Source organism: Helianthus annuus, chromosome 5 (genome assembly GCF_002127325.2).
Source record: "Helianthus annuus cultivar XRQ/B chromosome 5, HanXRQr2.0-SUNRISE, whole genome shotgun sequence".
Taxonomy (NCBI): domain Eukaryota; kingdom Viridiplantae; phylum Streptophyta; class Magnoliopsida; order Asterales; family Asteraceae; genus Helianthus; species Helianthus annuus.
Window position 1 is genome coordinate 152109926 of NC_035437.2, and position 18348 is coordinate 152128273.

The 18348-nt window shown below is 34.0% G+C and overlaps 1 protein-coding gene across 1 annotated transcript; it reads right to left on the reverse strand.

The window, feature by feature from the left end:
* Positions 1–1059: 1059 nt before the first annotated feature.
* LOC110943950 (ABC transporter G family member 9) lies at positions 1060–4932 on the reverse strand. The gene is made up of 4 exons (XM_022185680.2): positions 4808–4932; positions 2451–3237; positions 2029–2351; positions 1060–1774 (listed from the first exon to the last, which is right to left on the reverse strand). The coding sequence occupies exons 1-4, from the start codon at positions 4907–4909 to the stop codon at positions 1121–1123; spliced, it is 1866 nt and encodes a 621-aa protein (XP_022041372.1). The 5' UTR covers positions 4910–4932; the 3' UTR covers positions 1060–1120.
* Between the last annotated feature and the right edge of the window lie 13416 nt (positions 4933–18348).

Below are 18348 nucleotides of genomic sequence, written 5' to 3' on the forward strand. Positions count from 1 at the left end.
TGGTAAGCTAAGATTAACTCCCGCTTTTACAAGTATATTGTTTTTGGTTGGTTGTTTCGTGGACCCGTATTTTTTAAAGTTTTTTTCCAGCTGAAAGTTAGTCTCCTTAGCTGGCAAAGCTTTTTTTTTAATGGCTAATTTTTTCGTCTTAAATACTTACATTTTCTAAAGATTGAACCTTGTTCTCCTCATAAAAGATAATTCCTCTTGATCACTAGGGTATAGTCTAAGTGGCTGGGAAGTTTATTTATGTTGCCTAATTGATTAGTTTATTACATGTAGAGTAAATGCCTATTTTAGCAAAACGATGGATCAAAATATCTAATTATTATTTTATTTTATTTTATTTTATTTTTGCCTCTTGAATCTATATTTTGAAAATATTGGCAGTTTTAATGATTTATTCTGATATATAGGTTTTATTTGGGTGAAATTTGATAGGGTTTGCACCAATAAATCAATAAGTGATTTGGAAGTACCAGTTGTGCCATAATAAATTTCGCTATTGATTATGTAACAATTAAACATATTTTTAATTAACATTATCCACATTTTCTCAAACTCATGAACACCACTAATCAAACGATTTTTTTTTTGAACGGCTAACTGCTTTCCACGTGTAAACCCACTCTTTCGGAGCTATGTCCAAAGGCCTACTACTCGACCACCGCTAGAAAGCGTAGCACACCCCTGATGCGCGGGAACCCCGTGGAATGGGTAAACCCTCGCCCCTTTGGACTCAAACCCGGGATGAATCCCGAGCCGAGCCTTCACCCGGATGTCACAATCACCCTGCAGCAGCCGGGGATCGAACCCTATCTTATAATATTCACTAATACATAACTTCGGTACCGGGGGGCGGGGGGGTGGGGTTGTTCCCTACCTCCCCATGATTATGTGGCGATAATATTTTGCCAAGAATATTGCTTATACATAACTTCCGTTACCCATGGCCCAAGAGCGACTGACTCAATGGGCAAGTGATCTTCGTTATTGGTTTGGCGATAATAATTTACAATGTTATTGCTTATATGGCCTATTTGGTTTTCTTGTGAAGCATGCCTAAAAAGCATATGTTATGGTTTTCTTGTGAAGCATGCCTAAAAAGCATATATATGCCTTATTTTGTAGGCACACCAATTCGCATGAGAGCTAGATATGCAACAACCCGATAAAATACAAGCATTATAACCAAAGCAACAATCGAGATCACTTGCCCACTGAGCCCAACACTCTTAATGGCTGGAAAATCTTCAACCAAGCAAGTCCGGTTACCACATTGGTAGGTTTGGCCATGTTCATATTGTGACCCTATCAAGAGCTTGTAAGTATGCTGACTGATCGATACATATTTGATCCAAGATATAAAAGTAGGCACGTGCTGAACATAGTATCCTCCCGCTAATGTGAAGGATAGCATGATCACAGACCCTAGAATGGTGGCTGACTTCTGGTCCATGACAAGTGCACCTAGCGCAACTCCGAGCCCTTGTGTGACCAAGACACTTAAGAGGAGCGTAAACAACGCATATAAGAAACTTCCAACCGTTGGTTTGAGCCCCGCCATCCAATAGGTTATTATGCAAAACAAAATGGGAAGAACTATCTCCATCGGAAGATCTCCTAGTGTTCTTGACACAAAATAAGATGAAAGTTTGTACATTCCAGAATATCTTTCTTTGGCTAGCATTAGTCTTTCTTGAGGAAATGTGAAAATTGCTTGAAATAAAGGGAAAAAACCCCAAAATCCAGTGTAAAAGAATAGCAATCCGGACTGCATATTTTTCGATGAGACATTCACCAAATTAGTGTTAAAAAAGTCAATGTTCGATTACGATTCCATAAAAGAAAGAGACACTTAGTAACATAATTATTATTATCACATTTTTGCTATCAACAATGGGCAATGACACTTTTCAACATCTAAACAATTTTAGTGATAGAACTTTTTGTACTTTAAAAGTGACATCTTGTGAATCAATAAATGAATTTTCTTTGTACATATATGGGTAAAAAGTAATGCTATACCTGATCTTGAAAGTGTGATGCATCACTTTGCCACCATAGCAAACCGCTAAGAAATGATACAGCTATAACCTGACCAATTTTCAGTGCAGAAAAGAAATCATGTCTCCTTTCTTTAACACCTCTTCTAAACAAAATCATTACTTGTTGCCACCAAGTTGTGGTCCATCGTTCATGTTTCTTGTTCTCTAAAATACTTTTCACATGATCATCAAATTCTAATACTTCAGCTTTCAGATTCTCAGCAAGATTTGACTTATAAGCCAAAGCCAGCTTCTGCTTAGTTTCATTTTGATCCGAAAAACTTGAAGCCTCTGATGATATCCCTAGTTTGTTTAGTTTCACAAAATTCAAAAAATTAGTTATTATGGAAATAGATCATGACACACTCTTTGCAGGGTGAAATCATGCAACTATGTACATACCATTTGCCAGATCTAACAAAAAGTCTGAAGGATTCATGGCTACCAATGGTGAAAAGCCGATACTTTCAAAATAACTCATAACTTCTGACCCTTTTCCAAAAAACAACGAATTCCCTTCCGACAGTAACAACACTTTATTAAACAAGTAGAACATCTTACTTGAGGGCTGATGAATTGTCATCACAAGAGTTCTTCCGCCTCGTGCTAATTCCAATAACGTTGAAACAATCCTTTGAGCCGTTGTTGAGTCAAGCCCTGAAGTTGGTTCATCCAAGAACAACAAACTAGGATTTATAAGCATTTCTTGCCCAATAATAACCCTTTTCCGCTCTCCACCAGATATCCCTCTTAAATTTGGGCCACCTATAATTATATTTTTGCATCTTGTTAACCCAAGTTGATTGATCACAACTTCAGCATGCAACACTTTTTCTTGACTTGTTAGATTATTAGGCAACCGAAGTAAAGAGGTGAACACTAAGGTTTCGGTGACTGTCAAATGAGGGTATAAAACATCATCTTGAGTTACAAACCCAATATACCGCTTCATAATACTTGAAAATGGTTTGCCATTGTAGGTGACAGTCCCCTCGAGTTTGCCGCTTAGTCGGCCACCTAGTGCCGTCAAAAGTGTAGTTTTTCCAGAGCCAGATGGATCTAACATTGCCAACGTTTCACTGGGCAACACCATGCCAGTGATTCCTTTTAATATAAGCTTCTCTAGCGATTCGCTCTTCTTTATCCATCTTTGTTTCTTAATTTTGACAGTGTAAACCACTTCATGAAACTGTTAAATCTCATACCACAAGTTATATGTTAATTAATTAATCATACAAAGACAATTTTTAACTGTTGCTTACAAGTAGAAGAGAAACAATCCATAAGGCACAAACTAAAAGGACCTTAAGATGCCCATGAGGCCATGACATTGAACATGAGTAATATCATAAAAAATTGTACATTTAACCTTCATGATTTGCTTCCATAACAAGTATTACTTTGTCTTCTTTAATGAGAAAGAAGCAAAAAACGGGGAAATCATGAAAATAGGCATGTTGACCAAGAGTTCTATCAAAAATCAAAATAGACATTGAATTTGTTGACTTACAAAATAAGCAAACCAACAAGAGAAGAACAAGTAAGCAGAGTCATCACCAAAATAGCCCACACTCCAACTTTCAGACACTTTTTTTAGTCGGCATAGAAAACACAAAAAAGTACAATTGGGTCCACATCTCACCCAATAACCAATATCAAAATTACAAGTGTAAAAGTGCCGGCACTATTTTAGCCGACGAGCTAAAGGAGCAGGCCCTGTTTTAGCCGGCACAGAAAAGGAGCTCCCTCTTTTTCAGGGCTAACAAATATAGTGAGTGCCGGCTAAAATCGTGCCTACTCCTTGAGCCCGCCGACTAAAATAGTGCCGGAACTTTTGTACTTTAATTTTTCCATTGGTGGACCTCCCTCTTTTTTAGTGCCAGCAAAAATAGAGTTTGCTCATTTAGCCCTCCTGTTAAAATAGTACCGGCACTTTACACTAGTAATATCTTTATTGATTATTTAGGTGAGATGTGGACCCAAATATATTTTGTTGTGTCTGTAGTGCTGATTATAAAGGTGGTGTATGAGGAGGTGTTTGGTGTTGCGTTTTCAAAATAGATTATGCGTTTTCAAAATAGATTTTGCGTTTTCAAAACTGCATTTTGAAAAAGCATGTAGGTACATGCTTCTTCCAAAACTGCGTTTTGGAGGCAGATAATCACTTTTTCATTCAAACACTTTTTTAGATTATTTATGTTTTACAAACGCAATAATCAAATAATCACTTCAAAACGTAATCCCAAACACCCTCTGAAAATCGGATTGACTATTTTGGGGCCGATTATGCTTACCTGTTCTTTTGTTGTTTTGTTTATTTTACAAGTCAACAAATTCCAGGTTAAACTCTTGGTCCAAGCCTCCAAGGGCCTGATTTTGCTCAAGAGTCCTCAACCAAGTTTGTTTTCATTAGAAAAATCAAAGTAATTTCTTTATAAATTTAATGATTATCTATAAAACAGTTATTACTTACATGGAAAGAAATATAACTAGCAAAGAAAGACTAAACATCAACGCAATGAATCAAAATTATATAATAATAATAATAATTTGTTAATAAACAACAATATACTTGGGACGCTGGTCTTGTATAGGACACGAGGTCTTGTACCCTGAATCAGTTTGCATTCGGCTTTCGAATGGAATACTAGACCGAATTAGGATGATGTACTCAACTAGGCTTATAAAAAAGGCTCAGGTCATGTTGCAAACTCGTCTAGGAAACAAATGGGGAACTCATTAATAGTTGAAAAGCAAACCTTCAATGTAACAGGACGATCAACTTTGTTAAAGATTGACGAAGGAGACAAAGTTTGCTCACATGATGATTGTGCCTCTATATTAGCCATTTGTACCGCCATCAATCTATCTTTTCAATTCAAATGTATACAAATAAGATTATCTAGTTGTACATGTGACTGTAAGTATGTGTTAATATATGCTATGTATAGTAAAAGATATAACTAAAGATTAAAGAAAGGAGAAGTCATGCAATTGAGCTGTGCTTTCTAGTATCCCCTTTTATAGGATTTCGTGTATGTTCTATATATTTTAGCAGGAGTTTATTTTTTCTCCTTGCAGTTTTCTTATATTAATTTAATTTTAGAAAAAAAAAGTGATTTTTTATTTTGTTTTGAAAAAAATGTGCTAAGAGCATTCACATTTGCTGCTAACATTTTTATCTTAAAGTAAATTACAAAAATCGTCCTTTATGTTAATACAAGATTGTTAAATGTGTCATTTGTCTTCAAAAATTATAAAAAACGTACTCAATGTTTGCAAACCCTTTCAAGTTATGTACTTTAGCCTTAACTCAGTTATTTTTTATAGTTAAATCTGACCTAGTATACCCCACATAAAACTATTTTGGTCATTTACTAAAAAAAGTAATAATTCTAATAAAGTAAAACAAAATTACTCATATATTATAATATATATATATATATATATATATATATATATATATAAACGGGATCAGGAGAAAATGCTCAAAAGTGTGAGAACGGTAAGAACGCTTCCTGGCCTAACACGTGTCACGCCGCTTAGAGAAAGGCGGGGGGCTTTTTTGTCCTTTCATATTTCTTTTTTTTTAACGCGTGTCACTTCATCTTTCCATTTTTTTGGCGTTTAATAAATAAGCGGCGTTTTTTATTGTTTTAGATCAGAATCATAGTAAATGTTTTGGCGTTTTAAGTATTGTTTTGGCGTTTTTATTGTTTTTTAGATCAAGATGCAGACTTTTAATGTAAAAAACATCAGTAATTTTCTTGATTTTATTATATCAAGTGTTTTGCCATTTAGGATACAGGCATATAATGTGACAGGCAATTATGGCGTTTTGAAAAGATAAATAAATTTCAATTTTCCATGTAGTGGCATTAATATAACTATAATGTTTGGCAATAATGATACTGTCTCTTTATTTTACTGTTTCTTTCAATTTTCATTTGTTAATTAGTGTTGATTTTTCCGGTAATACTTTGTTTGCGTTTTTGGCGTTTTATATAGCAACCTCGTATTTTGCTTGCATTCGTTCTCACAGTTTTGAAACTTTCAGGTGTTTTGGTGTTTGTAGTTTTTGGCGTTTTATACTCAATTTCTTTTTAATTATAGAGAATTTGATGATAAACAACAGAGAATTACATAACAAACAATAGAAAATGAAAAAAAAAATTAAAAATTATAATCTAATTTCTCATTCAAATCTTCACTGTCATCAGCCTCTTCTACTTTAGCCTTTTTGGCGCTTTGAACCTGTTTTTGAATGCCTTCTGTAGATCCTTATTTTCCTACATAACGGCTGTCTTTAGAAGATGCTTATTTTTTGTGGCATCCTTTATGGTGGGTGGATATATACTTGTTTGATGACATGTTGAAGACCAACATCTGCTCTAATGTATTGATCCCTTCATGCCATCAATATATCCATCAAGAACAAAGTGACATGATGTCATATCAGTGTCATCAGTCTCTTTATCTTGAATATTTGTCCATCTTATTCAACAAAAGATTATAGAGATACCCAACTCAGAGAAGAATCCATTCAGTGAAACTTCATTCAGATCAATACTCAATATAGTAGAATTTAGGTTCTGCATCTGTGGCTTTTTTAAGTATTTTTTTGGCGTTTTTAAAGTGAATGGTTTCTAGGAAATATGTCGTTTGTTTCTGGTTTTGTGATAAGTTGTTTGTGCATAGAAGTCTCTCTTTATAGGATGTTTTTGGCGCGTAGTTTAGGCGGGATTTTATTTATAATAAATGATATTAATAAAGTAGCCGTCTTTTCAGTTACTGTGTATTTTTACTGTTTTTGTTCAGCTTTTTATGAGTTTTTAGGGTCATAGACTTTTCATCTCCCAAGTTTGGCGTTTTTGAATGGGTTTAAGTTGTTTTTGGCGTTTTTTCCATTTTTTAGCTTTTATTAGTTAATACTGCAAATTACTTTCATTATAGTTTGGGAGTTTTTGGCGTTTTTACTCCATTTATGGCGTTTCATATGCATTATGACTGTTTGGCGTTTATTAAGATAATGTATTTTTTTATTCTAAGTTGAAAAATACAGGGCAAACAACAGAAAAAGAAAATTAAAAAAATAAAAATAAAAACAATTCATCTTCCAAATATTCACTGTCATCAGTCCCTTTCTTCATTGAATCATGTTCACTTGTGGTTTGGCTTAGGCATGCTTGTGTTTTTGTGGCCGTTTGGAAAGACAAAATGACATGAGTTTTTTTTTTTTAATAATGTATCTTCAAACAACTCATTAGTGTCATTCGTCTTTTCATGCCATTAAAATATTCATCAAGAACAAAACACAGAAAATGACATAAGTCTGACCCCAACATCTTTTTGTTTATGATTTATCCATCTCATGCAGCAAAATGTTATTTGAGTCACAGCACCTCAGGGAAGAATGCATTATCCGAAACTTTTGGCGTTCGAACAATATTTGAATCTACAATAAACGTTATTTGGCATTTTTTGGCGTTTTACTGAGAAAATAGTGTATCTGAAAGAACCGTCGATTTTTTTTTGGAATTTTTGATGATTAAGTGTTTTGGCGTTTTCTAAGATGAATGGTATATAGTAGAAAATATGGCATTTTTTGAGTAGTTGTGTTTGATGTTTTGGGGATTTTGGCGTTGTAAGTTGAATGGTATATAGTAGGAAATATGGCGTTTCAGGTTCTGGGGGGTGTTTTTATGTTTGGGATGTTTTTGTTTATATAGCGATGTGTTTTGGTCTGTAATGACGTTTTATTCATCAGTATGGTGTTTTGGTATAGAGGTGTAAAGACGCTTTTACCCTTAATGAGGCGCGTCCACGTAATAAAATTGATGTTATTTACGAAAACGTCACCGCGCCAATCTAGTCCATAGATTGTTTTAATCGGACGATCGATAAGCGTTCTCACCGTTCTCACACTTTCTACCGTTTTCTCCAAATCCCAACCCTATATATATATATATATATATATATATATATATATATATATATATATATATATATAGGGGGCTGCTAGAATAAGAACCACCTCGAGTTGTAAGAACCGCGAGAACTACACCCCACGGGTGGGCGTTCACCATGATTTTTTTTTTACAACTAGATGTGTGTATTATAAACACAGCCGTAAAAAAAATTTTAAACGCTGCGGCCGATGGGGTAGTTTTTTACACCACAAGTTTGGTGTTTTTAATTTTTTTTCTTTTTTCTTTTTTTTTTCACCAAACTTGTGGTGTAAAAAACTACCCCCTCGACCGCGGCGTTTAAATTTTTTTTTTTACGGCTGTGTTTATAATACACACATCTAGTTGTAAAAAAAATCATGGTGAACGCCCACCCGTGGGGTGTAGTTCTCGCGGTTCTTACAACTCGGGGTGGTTTTCATTCTAGCGGCTCCCTATATATATATATAACTGTCTCTCTCTCTAAAGCACATATACTCTTTCTCTTTCAGTTCTCTCTCTACAAACTCTCTCTCTATATATATATATATAGATCTGCCGCTATCCACAGATCCGCCGCCATCGTCCATAGGTCCGTCGCCGCCTGCAAATACAGTAGCGGCTCGCCATAGCACCGTTCACCAGCGTCTGTCATCGTCGAAACAGATTCATCGTCGTTCCAACAGATCCACCGTCGTTCATTGAACAGCTCTGCCTTGTTCAATAGATCCGTCATCGACATTCGTTCCAAAGATTCAGAAGCCGTCGTTGGTGGTGGTTGTAGGTGTTTATGGAAGATGGAGATTGGGGGTAGGTGGGTGGTGGTCGGGTGGTGGTGGGGGCAGATGTGGGTGGTTGGTTTGATTGGTGATAATAGGTGGTGTGTGGAAGTGGTGGCAGGTGGGTGGTGGTGGTGGCAGGTGGCAGGTGGGTGGGTGGGTGGATGTGGTGGAGGAGATGGGATCGACGGTTGTGGATGTGGTGGCAGTATGTGTGTTTTAGAGAGAGAGAGAGAGAGAGATATATATTATATAATATATAATTAATTCTGTTTTAATCTATTAGAATTATTAAAATACTTTTTAGTAAATGACCAAAATACCCTTATGTGGGTATACTAGGTTAGATTCAATCATAAAAAATAACTGAGTTAAGGCTAAAGGACATAACTTACAAGGGTTTGCAAAAATTGAGTACGTTTTTGTACCTTTTAAAAACAAATGACACACTTTGCAAATTAGTGTCAACATAAATGACGATTTTTATAATTTACTCTTTTTCTTATCTCTAAAATTTATGGATTTTTTTTATATTTTGCATCTCTATCAAAAACTTCATCTCCATCTCTATCTCCAAAGTTTAAAGTTTTCTGTATGTTGATTCTCCAAATATAGAGATCCGTTATTCATCATCTTTGCTAATGTTTGTGAGTATCTAAGAAAAATAAACATAATAGAATAAGTGTTTGTAATGAGATGGAAATAGCCAAATAGGCATAGAGAATGAGATGTGGTATATTAAATAAAATTTGGAGATAAATTTAGAGAAAGATGATGTTTAGTTAAAACTATAGAGATAGAGATAAAGATTCAACTAATATTTGATGTACTATATTAAATAAAATTTGGAGATAAATTTAGAGAAAGGTGGTGTTTAGTTAAAACTATAGAGACAGAGATAAAGATTCAACTAATATTTTTTATAAGGGATATTAGATTTAAATAACTCAACTTTCAATTATCTCTCCTTCAATATTTTTTAGTTACTCACTTAAATTATAGGGGATATTGGATTTAAATATCAACTTTCATCATACGGTTTATAGTACTTTTAACTTACGAATTGTACCATACGACTCCAACTCTCAACTCTAACCCAGTTAGTTTTTTTTATGGCGTGGCACTTGTTTAGTGGCGTGGCACTTGTTTAGTGGCGTGACCTTTTTTGCTGACATGGCATCTAATGTGGCACTTATTTGGTGATGTGAATCTGACATGGTATCTGTGGCGCTTATTTAGTAATGTGGCATCTGACATCAGCTTACTAGGTCAAGATTAGGTTAGCATGGACGGCTCAACGTTTACAAAGGCCTAAAGGAAACTAAGATGATGAGGGACCTTTTCAAGAAAAAATAATCTTTAATATCAACCCTCCTCCTTTGTCTGGTGTGATCGCCAATAATAACTTTATTCCTAAATCAGTCAACTATCAAGTAATCATTTTATTACGTGAATGCCTAAATCAACTTATGAACTTAAGCAATTATTCAAAAACAGCCACAATAACACAGTAACACAATTAAAGCAAATTGTAATAACCACAATAACAAAGCCACAATAATCACTTTGTTATAGAATAAGGGGAAAATGTTACAAGCCTTTTGATTAATTGAAGCAAATTGCAATAACCACAATGTCACAATAACACAATTGAACTATTTTAGCAAGTCACACACGCCACATGGCACATCAATTTGTATTCACATAAGCGGCCAAGCCGTCAAACACAGTCTCACCGAGACACAAATTCAAGTGCCGAAGCTAAACTTGTTGTATTGACAAAGTGATTTTTTGTGTATTAATACCGATTACAATAGAGAATTAAACCTAAAAAGTTGACGTATCATTGTAATTATTAGACCACGTATATGATATAACATGTTAATAAAATAATAGACGAATAACATAGCAACTTTGAAAAGCTTGACACTCGTTGAGTGCAAAAAGAAATACATAGTAAAATGCATTACGATTTTTTTACGTTACAAGATCTTTCGAGTATTATATTATAATCTGTTTAAAGTTGAAAGCAAAAGTCACAGTCAAAGTAAAATAACGTGAATAAGGCGTACAAGTAACTTTCTTTTCTTCTTTTCCATTTTGTTCTTTTACATGAGCAACTTTGTGGTTAATTTTTTTAACAACTTAAATTACATTAAATTTGTCTTTGTGAAGCCGCGAACCCTTTATTTCAAAGGGAGCAACACCTTATCTCGAATGACTTTAGCGATTAGACCCAAACCCCCAACCCCCGACATTGTGATTAATTTAATTACTTAACTTTTAATAAATGAAAGTTTAAAATTATTGGGTTGTTTTTTTTTTCTTTTCCTCTCTCCCTCCTCATAAACATTTTAACTTAAGTTGCTCTAGCATTATTCACATGTGTACTTGATGTTTAACAATCTTAACTTGTTATTTTACATAATACAATACACGCACGTATACATTAAATGTAAAGAGAAAGGTTATTGTACAAGAGAAAAGAATCGTACGAAGTGTAGGAGACAAGTTTGGCTCTTGATTTGCAAGATCAATGGTTGATATTAAGTGGTTCCCAAATATAGAATTCACATAATTAAAAACAAGGGAAATGATGTCAGGTCAAAAATGTGTGTATTTAGTAATAGTTTACGTCAGTTTTTAGCATATTAAATGGGTTAAATCATATTCGTATATATATTAATCATATGTAACCATTGTGTTGCTTAACATATGCTATAAAAGATTAACGAGAGTAAAAGAGTGAAAAACGGGTTTGGTGGATTAATGAGAGACTTGAAACGAAAGAAACTTATCTGGATATCTTCCGCGACGCGCAACATAGTCCTCAATAACCTCCGCGAACCGCCTGGCTATCCAAATCAAATGTCGGTCAAACTGTTACGTGTCGGTCAAGAATGGTGACCCCCGCGACACGCGGAGGTGTGGCTATTGTTGCTGCGACACGCGGCCATGTTCCTTTACGAGAACATTATTTAAACAACGGGAGTAGGTTATTTTTTATATCATTCATATCAATTCGATATCAGCCGTCATACTCGAACCCTAAGGACGAAATTCAGCATTGTTCTTCATCTCTCAAGCTATTCAATGAAGTCGGATCACTTTGGGATGACAACCGAAGCTGTGAAGATCAGCATGCGTGGCTAAAACACTCGTGACTTCCGCCCAGATGAACGTTTGCTCGGTTTGATATATTTGTCTGTTTTTCTGATCCGTATAACTTGACTACTTGTGTTGGTTTCTTGATAAACGTTTATTGTATTTGAATTATTTGTCGTTTTATCAAGCGCATTGGCAACTTTCTTGCGTTGTTAGCGGGTTGGTAACTTGGTGGGTAGTTGATACAATTAAATAGATTGTTAGGTTGCATGGTGAATGTTAAAAACTATCCTCAACAATCAATCAAAATCATTAATTCTAAGGCCATGTCTATGTGGTGTTTTGAATCGGTAAACAGATTTTTATGTTAAAACGGGTATTCGGGATTCCGGGTGGAGGTTATTCTTTCTTAATCCGATAACACTTTTCGTGATATATCGTGTTTTCTTTGCAATCAATTAAACAAACCCCCAATTTAGATAAGTTAGTTTTTAATTAATTTCTTTAACACTGACCACAAATTCCCCGTGGATACGATACCCTACTTACGCTATCTACGTAGTTTAATTAGGTTTTTGATTGACCCTTACGACAGTCGTCAGGAAACAAGTGAGGAAAAGGGTAAAATAGGAAAATCCAATATTGTTGACTCATAAACCCATTTCCCTTTGATTTTCAAACTGCTATAACTTTCTCATACGCTAATATTTTTTTATAAAAAAATTACACCATATTAACGAGTATTTCATTCTCTTTAATGCAAGCAGCATATTGCTATATTTTTCTTTAAACAGTTTTACAGGATTTTGAATATCCATTACGTGATTACCTGATTTTAAATACCCAGTAAGTGACTACGTGATTTTGAATACCCATTACATGATTACTTGATTTCATTATAGTATTTTATGTGAAACACTAGTAAGTAATTAGGTAATTACCTAACAATAGTTGACTATGTATTATTACGTAACTACATGATTTTAAATACTCATTTCGTGATTACATGATTTCACTATAGTATTTATGCGAAACCCTACTTAGTGATTACGTAAAAACAAAACACGTAATACACAATATTTCATATGGAATACCTAATATTTCAAGTATGATCACGTATTAAGGATAAATTATATACAAAACATTAGCCAAACCAACCAATAATAACAACACAATGTCGTATATTAGAGATTTAACCACGTAATAAAGCATAAACAATCAAGTTCTTATTATTGAATGTGTAATCACGTAAAAAGCATAATTGTATTAACATTAATTATAACAAATCATATTGAATGTGTAATCAGGTAATGGATTTACATTGAATGCGTAATGATTTATGTTGAATGTATAATCACATAGTCATGTACCGGGTATTCAAAATCACGTAATGAATACTAAGTATTCAAAATCACGTAATCATGTAATGGGTATTTAAAATCCTGTAAATTATTTTTAAGAACACTATAGCAATAGGTTACTCGAATTAAAGAGAAGGTAATGCTCGTTAATACGATGTAATTTTTTTTAAATTATTATGGTTTGAAAAAGTTATAATCATTTGAAAATCAAGGAGGAAACTAGTTGAAAGGATAAAAAACCATCATACTCTTCCCTCCTTAAATTGAACAAAACAAATGTGTGATCATGATTCTCTCATACACTTCGTATAAAATTCCTCTATTGTACATGATCTCTTATCTAAATGTAAAACCGGCTTATATTCACTCTCAAAAACAAAAACATTATATCTAAGCACAAAAGCATTATATTATATGTAGAAACGGGATCAGGAGAAAACACTCAAAAGTGTGAGAACGGTGAGAACGCATCCTGGCCCAACACGTGTCACGCGACATAGAGAAGGGCAGAGGGGCTTTTTTGTTCTTTCATATATCTTTTTTAAATGTGTGTCATATCACCTTTCCATTTTTTGGCGTTTAATAAATACGCGGCGTTTTTATTATTTTTAGATCAGGATCACAGTAAATATTTTGGCGTTTTAAGTATGTTTGGCGTTTTTATTGTTTTTAGATCAGGATGCAGGCCTATAATGTAAAAAAACATCAGTAATTATTTTCTTGATGTTTATTTATTTATTTTTTCTATCAAGTATTGTGCCATGTAGGATAAAGGCCTATAATATGACAGGCAATTATGACGTTTTGAAAAGATAAATAAATTCAATTTTCCATGTAGTGGCTTTAAATTTAATAAATGTTTGGCAATAATGTTACCGTCTCTTCATTTTACTGTTTAGCAATTACTGTTTCGTTCAATTTCATCTATCAATTAGTGTTGATTTTTCCAGTAATCTATTCAGTGAAACATCATTCAGAACAATACTCAATATAGAAGAAACGAGGTTCCGCATCTGTGACTTTTTTAACTATTTTTTGGCGTTTTTAAAGTGAATGGTTTCTAGAAAATATGGCGTTGTTTTTGGTTTGTGATCAGTTGATTGTGCAGATACGTCTCTCTTATAGGATGTTTTTGGCGCGTAGTTTAGGAGGGATTTTATTTATAATAAATTATATTAATAAAGTAGTCGTCTTTTCAGTTACTGTGTATTTTTACTGTTTTTGTTCATCTTTTTATGAGTTTTTAGGGTCATAGACTTTCCATCTCCCGAGTTTGGCGTTTTTTAATGGCTTTAAGTAGTTTTTAGCCTTTTTTATTTTTAGCTTTTAATTATACTTCTACAAATTATTTTTATTATAGTTTGGGAGTTTTTGGCGTTTTACTGCATTATGGCGTTTCACAAGCATTATGACTGTTTGGCGTTTTATTAATATAATGTACTTTTTTATTCTATGTTGAAAAATACATACAAACAACAGAAAAATAAAAATAAAAACAATTCATCTTCCAAATATTCATTGTCATCAGTCCCTTTCTTCATTGAATCATGTTCGCTTGTGGTTTGGCTTAGCCATGCTTGTGTTTTTGTGGCCGTTTGGAAAGACAAAATGACATGAGTTTTTTTTTTTTTTGAATATGTATCTTCAAACAACTCATCAGTGTCATTCGTCTCTTCATTCCATTATAATATTCATCAATAACAAAACACAAGAAATGACATAAGTATGACCCCGGCATCTTTTTGTTTATGATTTATCCATCTCAATTCTCATGTAGCAAAATGTTATTTGAGTCACAGCACCTCAGGGAAGAATGCATTCTCTGAAACTTGGCGTTAGAACAATATTGAATATACAAGAAACGATATTTGTCATTTTTGGCATTTTACTGAGGAAATAGTGTATCTGAAAGAAACATCGATTTTTTGGAATCTTTGATGTTTGAGTGTTTTTGCGTTTTCTAAGATGATTGGTATATAGTAAAATATGGCATTTTTTGAGTAGGTGTGTTTGATGTTTTGGGGATTTTGGCGTTTGTAAGATGAATAGTATATAGTAGAAAATATGGCGTTTCAGGTTCTGGAGGGTGTGTTTTTATGTCTGGGATATTTTTGTTTATATAGGGATGTGTTTTGGTCCGTAATGGCGTTTTATTCATTATTTTGGCGTTTTGGTATAGAAGTGTAAAGACTTTTTTACCCTTAATGAAGCGCATCCACTTAATAGAATTCGTGTTATTTACGAAAATGCCACCGCGCCAATCTAGTCCATAGATTGTTTTGATCGGACGATCCATAAGCGTTCTCACTATTCTCACATTTTCTACCGTTTTCTCTAAATCCTGACCCATTACATGTAAACACAAAAACTGCATTTGGATTTAAGCACAAAAACATTATCTTATATCTAAACACAAAAAACTACATTTGGATTATTATTTACTCGCAAGTGAATGTGAAATTATTTCCCAAATATTTAAAATTTCTCATTTAATTTCATCAAAATATCAGCTTTAAATTCAATATCTAATTATTATTGAGATAACTTTAGTCTCTTTACCTAATTAGCGCAAGATTTAAAGTTCACAAGGACTGAATGAGCGTTTTTTCCTACTAAATTCAGTATTATCTGTACTTAATGGCTTTGTTATTTCTGCATAACAAAAAAAAAAAAAAAAACCTAACTGAATTTGTTTTGGTACATTGTCCATTTGTTTTGAAGGGTTAGGATCAAATTATACTTGGCTTTGTTATTTCTGCATAATAACAAGAAAAAAAAAACTAACTGAATTTGTTTTAATACGTTGTTCATTTGTTTTGAATGGTTAGGATCAAATACATAATCTTTAAAAAAGGAAAGTCATAGGAAGGGTATCAGGATGGATGGATTTTGATTGAACTCATTGTTTATTTGTTTTGAAGGGTTAGGATCAAATACATAATCTCCTAAAAATAGGAAGTCGTAGGAAGGGTATCAGGCGGCTCTCACTGAACTCATTCAAGTAGTATTGGAACCATCTCATCGAATTTTACTTCTACGATATTAGATGTTAGGTTATCCCTTTTAGATTTTTAGCTTGTAGATTTTAAATTTTTATTTTGATGATTATGTCTTTTTTATTTAGAATTGTGCTTTTTTATATTTGCGTCATTGTGTCTTTTTTGCGACTCATTGTGACTTTTTTCCTCTAATGGGTTGATTCCACCGGTTCATCATTAGGGCACCAATAGTGTAGCCCTTCGGTAACAATGTGACTGATTCACAACGTCTCTAGATTGTATTGTTTTTGGCCATATAAGATTAAAAGAGGCATATGGATTAGTCCTAAAATATTTTTTATCGTTTGGTGAGTGGCGGTGTGTGCCCACATACAACTCACATATTGGTACATCACGTCAACTGATTTGTGTACACTATTTGTGGTGTGTTACACATGGTATATAAAATTATTGATCCTTTTAACACAAAACTAAGCTTGAAATTCATAAAACACAATATAATACATATGTTGCTCGGTACGATACACACATGCAAGTGCACTCGTCATATGAGTACGATAGTTGCGATGTGATATTGAGTATCGTCCAAGGACATGGAAGGCTCTTATACCATAACTTGGTCATCGTCTAGTCAAATCCAAAAGTGGGTTTAAAATGATCTTTAAACTAAAAAGCAAGTAAAGATGAAGGTAATCAATCACAAGAAAGAGTCACTTGGTTTAGATTACTTGTCAATGATATAATCAAACTTGGGTTATGGATTCTCATAAGAACACTATCCTAAACTTGGGTTAAGGTTACTAAATCATACGCCTCTTTGGAAAGTTTTCATGATCATGTCACATAACAACCACCTAAAGTCGTTTTATGAAGTATGTGATAATGGGTGTGTTGGTGCATTAAAGGGAGACGACCCTAATTACGAGTATCATTCGCCACAACAATAGTGGAAAGTTGCCACAATCATGTCACATGACAACCACTGCAATGTTGGAGTTGAAATATTAAATAATGACTTTGAACAAGGGGTTTAACCCACTGATTGTGACACCCTGTTGAAACATTCTCACACATACTAGCTTGTCAGTGGTTGCGTTTTAACTTTCGGACGAAAGTTCTTAAAACTTGGGGGATAATGTGACACTCTAGGATTTCCCGAGTAACCTTCTTTTTGTATTAGCGTTATGTTTACGTATATTATTAAATGAGAACTTGCTATGTACTTTTGTGCATTGTGTGATCTTCTTATGGTGTTATGTGTATTAATATATATATATATATATATATGTGTGTGTAAATGTGGATGCCGAGGCTGCAAGGTCTCGAGTGACCCAAGACAGTTGGGCCGCACACCTGCCAAGCCCATTCGAAAACCCAATAGGGTGCACCGACCTAGAACGGGTATAAAACGCATGCCTTTAGCCGACATTCCTTTTTGGGCAACAATCATTCTCCCATAAATCCCTAGAAACATTCCCCTAACCTCTCTCTCTCTCTCACCTCATCCATTTTCTCTCACTAAAAACCCTAAAAACAAGCATCCTTCTCCTCTCATTCTCTCGGTCCAACCGACGGCATCAAGGACTCTCGGATCAGCTCATTACCATCATTTGCAAACTCCTTCATCAATTCTCCACACTCTCACCCTTCGGATACCTAACCGGTTAGTATTTTGTTGTTTATTAGGACTTTTAGGAAGTGTATAGATGTATAATGATGCTACTAGCTTGGAATGATCATACTAAGTAATATTGTGCCAATTGTTGTTGTTTTTTATGCTCCTTGCAATGTGATGATGCAATAGGATGTGATGAACAATGTACATTATGCATGAGTAGAAATGTTAAGATGATTTAATGATGTATTAACCATGCTTTTCGTGAAATAACTGTGATTTAGCATTAATTATGATGACGTAGGATGATATGTTTTTAGAGGTTTAGTCCATCTTGTTAGATATCAAATATGTTTATGAAAATGGATGAAACAGTGAAGAACATGATGAATGTGACATGAATATTTGAATATGTGTTGATTTGATCTGTTTTGGTGGGTGTACGGAATTGGGAACATGTTTGTGCAATGTGATTGGATCGTACAAAGTTGGTAAA

Bases quoted from the DNA above. Each gene is read 5' to 3' on its own strand.
- LOC110943950 (XM_022185680.2), bottom strand. From the start codon at position 4,909: ATGGCGGTACAAATGGCTAATATAGAGGCACAATCATCATGTGAGCAA. The intron at 3,238-4,807 runs GTTTGCTTTTCA...GAGATTTAACAG, and splicing joins ATCGTCCTGTTACATTGAAG to TTTCATGAAGTGGTTTACAC. The intron at 1,775-2,028 runs GTATAGCATTAC...AAAAATATGCAG, and splicing joins CATCACACTTTCAAGATCAG to TCCGGATTGCTATTCTTTTA.